Consider the following 13,967-nt stretch of genomic DNA (forward strand, 5'->3'; position numbering starts at 1 on the left):
GGGCGCCACTACCGAGAAGGCCCTCTGCCTGGTTCCCTGTAGCTTTGCTTCTCGCAATGAGGGAACCGCCAGAAGGCCCTCGGCGCTGGACCTCAATGTCCGGGCAGAACGATGGGGGTGGAGACGCTCCTTCAGGTATGCTGGACCGAGGCCGTTTAGGGCTTTAAAGGTCAGCACCAACACTTTGAATTGTGCTCGGAAATTGTGCTCTGGAAGCCAATGTAGGTCTTTCAAGACCGGTGTTATATGGTCTCGGCGGCCGCCCCCAGTCACCAGTCTAGCTGCTGCATTCTGGATTAGTTGTAGTTTCTGAGTCATCCCACGTAGGTAGCCCCACGTAGAGTGCATTGCAGTAGTCCAAGCGGGAGATAACCAGAGCATGCACCACTCTGGCGAGACAGTCCGCAGGCAGATAGGGTCTCAGCCTGCGTACCAGATGGAGCTGGTAAACAGCTGCCCTGGACACAGATTTGACCTGTGCCTCCATGGACAGCTGTGAGTCCATGTTTATTATCATTATCCCCAAAGCTGAATCTTAAATATGGTTTAGGACAGTGTTCTTCGATTGTGGGTCCCACCTGCGGCTAAGCTGGCTGAGGATATTGTCCAACATCTGGCTGAAGAACACTGGTTTAGCAGAATCGTAAACCAGGGTTTAATGTTTGCTTCTTTCCCTAAACCATAGTTAAGAATATCCAGTTTATCTGGGTCCAAGGATGACGCGTGGACATAATTAGTTGGAAGTGGAAGCAAACCCTTCCCATCTACTCCTCTTCATGGTTGCAGCGGAAGAAGAGAAGGGAGCTCACAAAGCAGAGGGCCATTCGTATTATGCTAAGCCATAGTTTAATGTTACGTCAGAATGAGGTCACAGAGTACGTACACAGTAGTCCAACTTAAAGAGTTCTAATGAAACATAGGGGCAGGGAATGGAGAAGAGAAATTTCCAGTTCCATTAGGAAAACATCACTGTTACTCTTCCACCCCTCCCCAAACTTTGTGTAGACTTTTGCCCACTATGGTTCAACAAACTTATTTCTGCTACAGAGTGACAGGGCGGTTCTGGAATACATTTTAGAAATGAACTACTGAGCAAAATACAGTGGTACCTTGGTTTACGAACTTAATCCGTTCCTGAAGTCCGTTCTTAAACCGAATCTGTTCTTAAATCAAGGCGCCTTTCCCTAATGAGGCCTCCCGCCGCCGGTGCCCTTCCACAGTTCGGTTTCCGTTTGTAGACCAAGGTAAAGTTCACAAACCGGGACACTACTTCTGGTTTTGCGAAGTTTGTAAACCAAATCGTTCATAAACAGGGCAATTCTTAAACTGAGGTACCACTGTAGAGGGGTAGATATCTGGGTCTTGGTAACGCAGACAATAGGTTTGGAGCATCTTAGGGCACTAGCTAACCCAGGGCAGCAATTCTAAATAGATACCATCATCCCTAGCAGTTTGTTAGGGTCCCGATTAGCCTTAAGCCACAACAGTGGATGCATTTAAATAACAAACAGACTTTATCCGCAAAGAGCAGAGAGCAGGACAATAGGTTTAGCCTACCTAACCCAATAATGCCCAGGGTCTCCCCTCGGATTCTTGCAGCCCCAGAAGCCACTTCCCGGATCTGCTCCACGCTCTGCACCCTCGTGCCTTCTCGCAAGGCCTGATGAAGCCAGGTGGTTCGTCTGTACAGGTTCAAGATGTGGCACATTGTAGAGTCTGCTGTCTCTTCCACGGATGCAGCTGGAACATTGCACACTGCAATCCCTTAAATAATAATAAAACACACAATGTGTTGAATCCTGGGGTGGCTCCAGAATGCCACAGAATCCCCCGCCCCCTTTAGCATCTTTATGAATTCAACCAGGCCCTGGCCCTCAGAGATTTTGGAAAGACATATACTATTAAGCACCTAAATCAGGCATAGGCAAACTCAGCCCTCCAGCTGTTCTGGGACTACAATTCCCATCATCCCTGACCACTGGTTTTGCTAGCTAGGGATGATGGGAGTTGTAGTCCCAAAACAGCTGGAGGGCCGAGTTTGCCTATGCCTGACCTAAAGCAAGACTATGCACCTTTCCAGTGATTAAGAAATGGACACTCCCCACCTGCTACTTCAACCATCTAAAACAAGTCATGCATCAGAAAAGCATAAGAGAAATAGAGGGGTTGCGGAATAAACTCTTGCTTTGGGTAGGGCAGGGGAGAGTGGAGCTGGATGTAAGCAGTTGCTCCAGGGATGGGACCAAGGCTCCAGACTGGATTATTGTAACTGGCTCTACGTGGGGCTGCCCTTGAGACTGACCCAGAAACTCCAGTGGGTGCAGAATGCTGCGGCGAGACTCCTTACGGGGTCCTCGCTGCGGGCTCACATTCACCTGGTACTACACCAGCTGCACTGGCTCCCGGTGGAGTACAGGATCAGGTTTAAGGTGCTGGTTTTAACCTTTAAAGCCCTATACAGCCTAGGACCCTCGTACCTACGGGACAGCGTCTCCTGGTATGTCCCACGGACGACCTTGTGGTCTTCAGACAAAAACATCTTGGAGGTCCCAGGCCACAGAGAGGTTAGGCTGGCCTCAACCAGAGCCAGGGCTTTTTCGGCTGTGGCTCCGATCTGGTGGAACGCTCTGTCACAAGAGACTAGGGCCCTGCGGGACTTGACATCTTTCCACAGGGCCTGCAAGACAGAGCTGTTCAACCAGGCCTTTGGCCAGGGCACAGCCTGACCCCCTGGCAATCCTCACAGAACTCTAGCCCAATGGTTGCCATTAATTTGATTTGAACTGATTTTATAATGGAATGATTTTAGACTGTTGTATCAGTTTACTGTTGTTAGCCGCTCTGAGCCCGGCTTCGGTTGGGGAGGGCGGGATATAAATAAATTATTTATTTATTTATTTATTTATTTATTTATTTATTTATTTTGTGAGCACCAACTGGAGTACCCTTACTTGAGTTATTCAATTAATTTCAAATACAGAGTACCACAATTAAGTGCAACCTACAAACACGTCAGAAAGGTCGGAACACCAACCCCCCTTGGGTTTCTACCTAAAATTTCACAGACATGAATTAACGACATACCTAAATCGCCAGCAGATTTAATATCAATGTTATCAAAACCACTTCCAATTCTAACGATTATTCGAAGTGCTTTAAACTTCTCCAGGTCTTCACGGGTTAAAGTGATGGTGTGGTACATCAGGGCTCCCACTGCTTCATTTAGTACCTGAAAAACAAAGGCAAACACAATTCAGTTACGTTCTCAACACGCCCTCCAGAATCCCAATTCCTGGGGTACACGCCATCGCCTCCAATAGTCTGGTCATCTCTCAAGGGAGAATTTCAAGGTGCGGTTGCAGCAGAGTGGGTAGCAAAATGATTGCCTGAGACTTACTGTTCACTTGAGAGACCTGTTCACAAATGCTACTATATTTTGCTAGTTCCCCCTGGGAGCTGAGAGGGACGCGGGTGGTGCTGTGGGTTGAACCACAGAGCCTAGGGCTTGCTGATCAGAAGGTTGGCGGTTCGAATCCCCACGACGGGGTGAGCTCCCGTTGCTCGGTCCCTGCTCCTGCCCACCTAGCAGTTTGAAAGCACGTCAAAGTGCAAGTAGATAAATAGTTACTGCTCCGGCGGGAAGGTAAACGGTGTTTCCATCGCTGCTCTGGTTCGCCAGAAGCGGCTTAGTCATGCTGGCCAAATGACCCGGAAGCTGTACGCCGGCTCCCTCGGCCAATAAAGTGAGATGAGCGCCGCAACCCCAGAGTCGGTCACGACTGGACCTAATGGTCAGGGGCCCCTTTACCTTTACCTTTAACCTGGCAAAATACCATGGATTAAGATGTTACGTACTTGGTAGTCTGACTACTCTGGACCCAGTGCCCACCAACAGTCTGAGGTGCAGGTTTTGTTTTTAGCATCATGGCAAATCTCAAGACATTTATCAAGTTTCACTGAACTTGAGTGTACCCTAGTTGCTTAAGGCAAGAAAAAAGCCTTTGGGGAAATTAAACAAAATAGAAAAATAGAGCAAAGCAATGGAAGTGTTTTCTTGTGGCGCTATTAGCACTGTGGAGAACGGTTGTTCCTTTCTGATCCTTTAACTTTTACTAAAAAGCGTAACACAAATAAAACAACCGAAAGGCAGTTCCCATCCCTACCTATCCTTCGAAGTAAGATAACTCTAGAGATAGGCATTATGCAAAGAGCTCCAAAGCGAGCCAAGATTTTATGTTCCAAAACATCATCTGGTGTCAATTTATACAAGAGGCATCCAAGGTCACGAAGAATTTCCCATCAGCTCTCCAATAAGTGGCAAGAGTTTCTCTTGCTGTCAATAGTTTCCTTATTTCTCGAAAAGAGTAACAAAAAAAACCACACCTCTATAAGGATCAAAATTGCCATAAGCACATCCAATGGCACAACTGGTACCAATTGGGGTTTTGCCATCTCCCATTCCACCTTGTGGAATGCAGATGACACAACCATGATGGCAAAAAGTGAGGAGGAATTAAAGAACCTTTTAATGAGGGTGAAAGAGGAGAGCGCAAAATATGGTCTGAAGCTCAACATCAAAAAAACGAAGATCATGGCCACTGGTCCCATCACCTCCTGGCAAATAGAAGGGGAAGAAATGGAGGCAGTGAGAGATTTTACTTTCTTGGGCTCCATGATCACTGCAGATGGTGACAGCAGCCACAAAATTAAAAGACGCCTGCTTCTTGGGAGAAAAGCAATGACAAACCTAGACAGCATCTTAAAAAGCAGAGACATCACCTTGCCAACAAAGGTCCGTATAGTTAAAGCTATGGTTTTCCCAGTAGTGATGTATGGAAGTGAAAGCTGGGCCATAAAGAAGGCTGATCACCAAAGAATTGATGCTTTTGAATTCTGGTGCTGGAGGAGACTCTTGAGAGTCCCATGGACTGCAAGAAGATCAAACCTCTCCATTCTGAAGGAAATCAGCCCTGAGTGCTCACTGGAAGGACAGATCCTGAAGCTGAGGCTCCAATACTTTGGCCACCTCATGAGAAGAGAAGACTCCCTGGAAAAGACCGTGATGTTGGGAAAGATGGAGGGCACAAGGAGAAGGGGACGACAGAGGACGAGATGGTTGGACAGTGTTCTCGAAGCTACCAACATGAGTTTGACCAAACTGCGGGAGGCAGTGGAAGACAGGAGTGCCTGGCGTGCTCTGGTCCATGGGGTCACGAAGTCGGACACGACTAAACAACTAAACAACAATTCCACCTTGTTCCCATCACACTGTTGCTGCAGCCACTGTGCACAGATACAGAAGAGATGAATAGGACTGGCTGCTAGGCTTAATGCACACCTATGGCTGCTCTCTATTCTTCAGCATAAGTTCTCCTTTGCCTCTTCTTTTGGCTGCCAACTTTACCTGCACCCAAGAGGCTTAAGAAAGCCTACAGCTTGTTTCAGAAAAGCAAAGGAAAGCATAGGATGGGAGCTCCCCCAAAATATAAACTCTTTCCCCCCAGGGACTCCTCCCCAGCATGACGTGCATTAAAGGAGCACTTTACAAATCAATCGTATCTTCTGCACAGGCCTCATTTCTTCACATTTTAGCCCTAAGCTCCCAGATGGCTCACTAAAAGCTCTTGAGATGGCATACAAAACACATGAAAATAATGTACCATATTAAGGGCAGTGCCTTTGGGGGGGGGCAGTCCTCACATTTTGATAAATTATAAAATGCCTCTCTTCCCTTCCCTACTGAACTTGTGACAAACGTTTAATTAAAATGTGGATAATAAAAATCAAAAATACGAAATAAAAACCGAAATGGTTAACATTTTTTGCACCGTGTTTATTGCTTTGAATGATAAAAGAATTAAAAACTGTGAATAGTGCCAAGGACACCGGTCACAAAAAGGCCACTGCGGGGTGTGTCTTCTGTGAAGGCAAAGCATTGCACAAAATTAGAGAGTTGCTGTGGATTGCCTTCGCCCAATCTCATGTTTACCATGGGAAGTCAGTGCTATGTCCTGTGTTTGTGACAATCACACAATATTTGTGTGACAAACACACACACACACATGCGGAGGGAGATAAGCTGTTATTGTCCACTAACAATAGGCAGCATTCACTGGTCCCAGGTACCAGTACACTGGTACCAGATACCAGGTGGTAAAGGACCCCTGGATGGTTAAGTCCAGTCAAAGGTAACTATGGGGTTGCGGCGTTCATCTTGCTCTACAGGCCGAGGGAGCCGGCGTTTGTCCAGACAGCTTTCTGGGTCATGTGGCTTCTTTCCACTACTGGCACAACTGAACACTGTGATGTAAGCCAGAGAGCACAGAAACACCATTTACCTTCCAGCAACAGCAGTGCCTATTTATCTACTTGCACTGGTGTGCTTTCGAACTGCTAACTGCTAGGTTGGCAGGAGCAGGGACCGAGCAACGGGAGCTCACTCCATCGCAGGGATTTGAACCGCCAACTTTCCGTTCTGTAAGCCCAGGAGGCTCAGTGGTTTAGACCACAGCGCCACCCGTGCTCCTAGGGTAATAATGTATTGTCATTAACATATCAAAATTATCACACGCTGTAGCCATGGGTGATCTCGCCCAGAAGCTCCATACAAATATTGGCAGTCTGCCACCTATGGCCTTTGCTATTCCACCACGCTCAGCCGTCCCAAAGTCTACCACTTCCTGAAAGCAATGGGTTGCACCATTCCAGAGCCTTGTAATGAACTCTGACCAAAGCTTTTTTAACCTTTTTGAACCCAGCTGCTCTGTAGGCTACGAGTCGCATGTAGGAAAGGGTTGTTGTTGTTTAGTCGTTGAGTCGTGTCCGACTCTTCGTGACCCCCTGGACCAGAGCACGCCAGGCACTTCTGTCTTCCACTGCCTCCCGCAGTTCGGTCAAACTCATGCTGGTAGCTTCGAGAACACTGTCCAACCATCTCGTCCTCCGTTGTCCCCTTCTCCTTGTGCCCTCCATCTTTCCCAACATCAGGGTCTTTTCCAGGGAGTCTTCTCTTCTCATGAGGTGGCCAAAGTAGTGGAGCCTCAGCTTCAGGATCTGTCCTTCCAGTGAACACTCAGGGCTGATTTCCTTCAGAATGGATAGGTTTGATCTTCTTGCAGTCCATGGGACTCTCAAGAGTCTCCTCCAGCACCATAATTCAAAAGCATCAATTCTTTGGCGATCAGGAAAGGGTATTTAGCAGCAGCAACCGTGTTAGTGGACCTGAAAGTGAGTCTATTGTCTACACCCCAGCATTGCAGGGGGTTGGTCTAGACTGGATTCCTTCCAACGCTACAATTCTACGACTTTGAAGCAGCATCTCGTCTGAAAGGCCCTGATTCCCTGCACACACACCCCTGCCCGCCCAAATAAAAAAGCTAGGTAGGAGAAATAGCACAGTGCTGAACATTCTCCCTTCACTGAATTAGGAAACTGAATGTGCTTATCTTCAGGAAAAATGAGGTCTGACCTATGGTAACCTTGGATTTAAAGGTCAGTCGCCCATATTGGAGTGGAAACATTTGAGTGTTTCTGACGAGCTACAGTCTGAAGCAAGTTATCCTGTGAGATGTTGCCAACATCTCTGGTGAAATCTTCCATCTATTAGAGGAAACAAACCTGACATTTCTCTGAAAAGGTCAGCCATTAGCAGTTTGTAGAAATTACACTAATTTATTTGGTAGGGAACCCTTTTTTTTAATGAGACTTCACAGATAGATCCGGATCTATAGCTCAATACTAGTTCAAATTTATTCTGCAGAGACACTAGCCATTTCTGTGTTGGGCTGTTCCAAAAAGCAAATGTTTAGCGTTCTTACAACACATTTCATATGTTTAGAAAAATGTACACTGTCCCAATAGCCTCTAAGAAACTCTCTGCAAGGCCAGCATTGCTATAAATCGGGATGGGTCTTATTTTCAGCCTGAGGGCAACTGTCTTCCTCAAAGTCAAGCTTCTGGGAGTTGCAGGCTAGTGGTGAGAAGTGCCAAAGGCAAAAAAAGGAACACAGAGGGACCATGCGGCGCTGATATTTGTAGAGTGGGCTATATTCCAGCCACACAGAAGTCATAGGTTTATAAACACAAAACCCCATTTCCATCCTCTATCCTCCATCCAGGCAAGTAAGGTAAAGGTAAAGGGACCCCTGACCATTACGTCCAGTCATGGCCGACTCTGGGGTTGCGGCGCCCATCTCGCTTTACTGGCTGAGGGAGCCGGCGTACAGCTTCCAGGTCATGTGGCCAGCATGACTAAGCCACTTCTGGCGAACCAGAGCAGCGCACAGAAGCGCCGTTTACCTTCCCACTGGAGTGGTACCTATTTATCTACTTGCACTTTGACGTGCTTTCGAACTGCTAGGTTGGCAGGAGCAGGGACCGAGCAATGGCAGCTCACCCCGTCGTGGGATTCAAACTGCCAACCTTCTGATCGGCAAGTCCTAGGCTCTGTGGTTTAACCCACAGCGCCACCCGCATCCCTTTTATCCAGGCAAGTAACAGGCCCTAATCACAGTTCAGGAATGCATTCCAGGCAAGCAAACGCACTACAAGAGGGTGCTGAGAGTGGCTGTGGCCTGAGGAGAGTTGAGAAGAATAGAATAGAATAGAATAGAATAGAATAGAATAGAATAGAATAGAATAGAATAGAATAGAATAGAATTTATTATTTATACCCCGCCCATCTGACTCGGTTTCCCCAGACACTCTGGGCAGTTTCCAACAAAGCATTAAAATACAGTAGTCTGTTAAACATTAAAAGCTTCCCTAAAGAGGGCTGCCTTCAGATGTCTTCTAAAAATCTGGTAGTTGTTCTTCTCTTTGACATCTGGTGGGAGGGCGTTCCACAGGGCGGGTGCCACTACCAAGAAGGCCCTGTGCCTGGTTCCCTATAACCGAGAAGGCCAGGAACTGGTACAGAGGGGTGCATTGGCCTCTGGTTCCCCGTCCCTGAAATCATTCAAGCACATACATGACTCTTGGAAGACCTAGAGGGGTCATCAACAAAGCAGACTTACTGGTTTTGCACTCATAACCCCTAGCTCAGTTTAGAACCCTTCTCCTGTTATTGTTGCAAATGGTGGGAGCAATCACCAAACCAACCAACCAACCAACCAACTAGGAAAGAAAGCTGCTGGTACTGGCAGCTGGTAGCCAGCAGGGCTGGTTTCCCCAGTCTGAAAGGGCATGCCACCAGAGCCAGGATATCTGAGAGTCCTAAATATTTACAGTCGTACCTTAGATCCCAAATGCCTTGGTACTCGGACATTTTGTCTCCCAAACACCCGGAAGGGACTGTTCCCGTTTGCAAACTATTTTTGGAAGCCAAACGTCCAACAGGGCTTCCGCGGCTTCCGATTGGCTGCAAGAGCTTCCTGCAGCCAATCAGAAGCCGCGCTTTGGTTTCCGAACATTTCAGAAGTCAAACGGACTCCTGAAAAGGATTCTGTTCAACTTCCAAGGTACGCCTGTATTAGTTAAGCTTAAGGTCAGGCTTCCTCAACCTCGGCCCTCCAGATGTTTTGAGACTACAATTCCCAGCATCCCTGACCACTGCTCCTGCTAGCTAGGGATCATGGGAGTTGTAGGCCAAAAACAACTGGAGGGCCGAGGTTGAGGAAGCCTGCTTAAGGCTGTTGTTGTTTTTTACCATGTTTGAGATTTGCCAGGATGGACACAGTGCAGGGCTGTATACTCCTCTGCGCATTATCTGTAAAACAGCTTGCCATTTCAGATTATCCTTTCAGGTGCTGCGCAGAATATGGGGAATATGGGTAGTGGTACACGGTGTTCACAATACGATATGATGATACGATACGATACGATATCTTTATTGTCCTTGTCCCTTGCGGAACAATGAAATTGAAAAACTACATAAAACTACCACAAAACTACCACAAAACTACATAAAAACTACATAAAACTACATAAAAACTACATAAAACATTCAAAAACCCCTAAAAACTCTAAAACCCCATTTTAAAATACACTATACTACAGACACCCCTTATGCTGCGTTTAGAACCAGAATTGCATTAGCGTAGAAACTGTTTCTCAGGCAGCTAGTCCTGGCCTTTATAACCCTATACCTTCTTCCAGAAGGCAGAAGCTGAAACAGATAATTTCCGGGGTGCCTACTATCATGTGCTATCTCTGCCGCTTTCTTATGGCACCTGGCAGCATTGTTTTTTCCCTGGCCGTATTTTTCGCTCTATAAGACACACTTTTTCCCCTCCAAAAATGAAGGGGAAATGTGTGTGCGTCCTATGGAGCGAATGCAGGCTCCTTGGCTTCAGCGATAGCAACGCGAAGCCTCCGAAGCGCAGAGGGAGAGCTCCCCCCGCGCTCCGGAGGCTTTGAGTTGCTTTCGCTGAAACTCCCACTGCGCTCCGGGTGCTTCAGGCAGCTATCCGCAAGCCTTCGAAGCGCAGCAGGAGGTCCCGCCTGAAGCCTGGAGAGCGAGAGGGGTCGGTGCACACCGATCCCTCTCGCTCTCCAGGCTTCACTTCGTTGGAGAGGCGCTACACAGTTTTCCCTCTCTGCACAGCGCCCCTTCAGCAAAGCGGGAGGAGAAATGGAAGGGGCTCCGTTTCTCCTACCACTTCGCTGAAGGGGCGCTGAGCAGAGAGGGGGAGAATTTTTTCCCCTCCTGTTCTCCCCCTCCTATGGTCCGGTGCGTCCTATAGAGCGAAAAATACGGTGCTTCCTAGACGGGTAATTTAAATAAATGTTCAGCTGCACCTTTTCATGAATTTCTTGCGTGGACTGTGCATCGCAAAACGCAACAGTGGCGACGTCCTTCAGGATTGGCATTTCCACTGTGCAGTCCCGGCCATCCAGCAGTGCTACCAAGGGACGCGGGTGCATGGGCCCATTCATGATTGGTGGTCGAATGCCTGAAACAAAAAGGGGAAACGGTGCTTTATACACATGCTAAGTTACATCTCCAAGTGAAATAATGTAAACAAAATACAGTGGTGCCTCGCAAGACGGAAAACCCGCTAGACAAAAGGGTTTTCAATTTTGGAGGCGCTTCGCAAAACGAATTTCCCTATGGGCTTGCTTCGCAAGACGAAATGTCTTCCGAGTTCCTGCGGGTTTCCCCCCCTTTTTTCCCCCTTTCCTAAGCCGCTAAGCCACTTATCAGCTGATCGCTAAAAGCCGCTAAACCGCTAATAGCGCTAATCCGCTAAGATGTCAATGGGATTGCTTCGCAAGACGAAAAAACCGCTATACGAAGAGCCTCACAGAACGGATTAATTTCGTCTTGCGAGGCACCACTGTATCTTTCTTGAGCAGCTTACGGGTCATCGGAAGTAATGACCAGCGGTGGCAGAGAGACTGAATTCTGACTAGCTGAAGCGAAGAAAAAAGGCATTTAGTCGCTGGCAGACCTTTAGAAACGACTTCTTTTGAAGCCATATGAGAAAATGGTAATAACCGAATCACCTCAAATCCCAGACTATGTGCTTCAGGATAGTGAAATTGCAAAGACACGATACAAAGAGTCACCAAGAATATTCTTTTGTTGCACTTATTACATGTACAGAGCCACTCGCCCCCAGTGCCGGATTTACGTACAGTGGACGCTCGGGTTGCGAACGCGATCCATGCGGGAGGCACATTGGCAACCCGCAGCGCCCGCAACCTGCAGCGCCGCGTCTGTGTGCGAGCGGGTTGCGATTCGGCACTTCTGCGCATAGCGTGATTTAGTGCTTCTGCGCATGCGTGAGCGCTGAAACCCGGAAGTAACCCGTTCCGGTACTTCCTGGTTTTGGCGTGTCCATAACCCAAGAACGCGCAACCTGAAACGTCTTTAACCTGAGGTATGACTGTATAACCAAAACAAGCTATAACTTAAGGCCCCACTCTCTTGGGGGTCCAAAAAAATTTAAAGGAAAAAAACCTGGATGTACATTTCCAAAATATAAGATAAAAAACAAATAAAATAAAAATTACTTTGATAAAATACATATTTTGTTACAAGCAAATGGCTTTAGATACCTATTAGGTCCATAAATTACCATATAGCATATAAAGGTAAAGGGACCCCTGACCATTAGGTCCAGTCGTGACCGACTCTGGAGTTGCGGCGCTCGTCTCGCTTTATTGGCCGAGGGACCCGGCGTACAGCTTCTAGGTCATGTGGCCAGCATGACTAAGCTGCTTCTAGCGAACCAGAGCAGCACACGGAAACGCCGTTTACCTTCCCGCTGGAGCGGTACCTATTTATCTACTTGCACTTTGACATGCTTTCGAACTGCTAGGTTGGCAGGAGCAGGGACCAAACAACGGGAGCTCCCCCCCGTTGCGGGGATTCAAACCGCCGACCTTCTGATTGGCAAGTCCTAGGCTCCGTGGTTTAACCCACAGCGCCACCAGCGTCCCTCCATATAGCATATATTCAACACAAGAAAACAGCGACAATTTGTTGTTGACAAAGGACAGCTGGACATATAAAGGGCCCCATTACCTTCAGTAGCTTAGGGCCTCATCAAACCTAAACCCAGCCCTGCTCTCCCCAACAGCTGGAGAACTAAAAATTCCCTTCAGGTGACTAGACATTGAAACATTGCACATAATGGCACATGTGGGCAAGCAGGCTAGGTACTTGGGTGGACCTATTTACAAGCCTTGCAATAAAGAGATGCTTCAGCTCTTGTAAATTATATTTTAGGATTCCTGTCACGAGAGATTACCTAGTCATTATTTAACACTCACTGCCCTCCCCAAAAACCCACAGACATACTTTGCCGCACAATAAGCTGGTACACAGGACAGAATGAAGAAAAATGAATAACCAAAGAGGACAATTGGTGATATTCCTGTTTGTGGTTATATTACATTTAATTAGTGAAGACTATTCACTTTAAAAGCTTCATTTTGAATTCTTATGACCAGAGGGGAGATTTTCCTGCAGTGCCATAATGCACTGATCTGTGGCACTACGATATAAAACCAGCCTAATTAAATAAGAACAAAATTTATTTTGCTTATTTGTGAAAAGAAAGAATACTCCAGGCACAAGCGGTTTTATGAGTCTTCTACAATCACACTCTGATAGGGAAAAAGCAGGTATGGTTGATGAAGCTTACGGAACCAGAGGCAACAGATGGTCAGAATCAGCACCGCACCCAACCATGTCCAACTTTCCCAATTTCATTGAGCTCCTGAGAATAACAGAATCATAGAACTGTAGAGTTGGAAGGGACCCTGAGGATAATCTAGTCCAACCCCCTGAAATGCAGGAATATGCATCTATCCCATCCGGGGATCGAACCTGCAACCTTGGCGTTCTCAGCACCAGGCTCTAACCAACTGAGGAAGACACCCAGGTACAAATTCAACAGGGCTTTGTTTGTTTTGTTGCTATTATGTTAAAGTTGTTTTATAGATATGAATGCTGTCGTGCTTTGTGAATCTTACACTATGATTTTTGGTGTAACTGTGATGTTTAGCTTATTTTTTAGTTGTTTTGTTAATAGTGTTACATAGATGGTAATTCTTTTATTTGTGAATTGTGAACGTTTTACTGATGATGTGTTCAGTATTCTATACAATTTATGCTGTATTCGTGATGTTCCATTATGTTATTTTTATCTTTTGTTTGTAAGCTGCTTTGGGATTTATCTGAATAAGAAGCAGCATAGAGATATAATAATAATAATAATAATAATAATAATAATAATAATAATAATAACAACCACCACCACCACCACCACCACCTCAGCCAGACATGAAGCCAAGTGAGCAGAGCTAGTTCCTCAATCTGTCTTTCCCAGAGCTAGGTTTGGGGAATTTTTTCAACATAGTTTCAGTTTAATATAGTGCAAACATGCAATTCTGGGTTAAGCAGAGCTAATCATGGATTCTTAACAGTGCTTTCGGAATCTAGTGAGCTGCCCAGATTTGACAGCTGTTAAGATACCTGGGCAAACCTTGTAAATGCGATTCGTATTCTGCAATTTGTC

At 46.7% G+C, this 13,967-nt stretch overlaps 1 protein-coding gene across 5 annotated transcripts in view; it reads right to left on the minus strand.

Annotated features, from left to right (window-relative positions):
* CTBP1 (C-terminal binding protein 1) overlaps window positions 1-13,967 on the minus strand; it is a 55,496-nt gene that overhangs the window by 13,008 nt on the left and 28,521 nt on the right. For all 5 annotated transcript variants that reach the window (XM_081861004.1, XM_081861005.1, XM_081861008.1 and 2 more), the window contains 3 exons: window positions 10,738-10,892; window positions 3,085-3,229; window positions 1,558-1,764 (listed from right to left, as the gene is read on the minus strand). In XM_081861004.1, coding sequence (XP_081717130.1) covers window positions 1,558-1,764; window positions 3,085-3,229; window positions 10,738-10,892 — 507 coding nt within the window. The remainder of the gene's footprint in view (window positions 1-1,557; window positions 1,765-3,084; window positions 3,230-10,737; window positions 10,893-13,967) is intronic.

Source organism: Podarcis erhardii, assembly GCF_964252035.2.
Source record: "Podarcis erhardii genome assembly, chromosome: 5".
Lineage (NCBI taxonomy): Eukaryota > Metazoa > Chordata > Lepidosauria > Squamata > Lacertidae > Podarcis > Podarcis erhardii.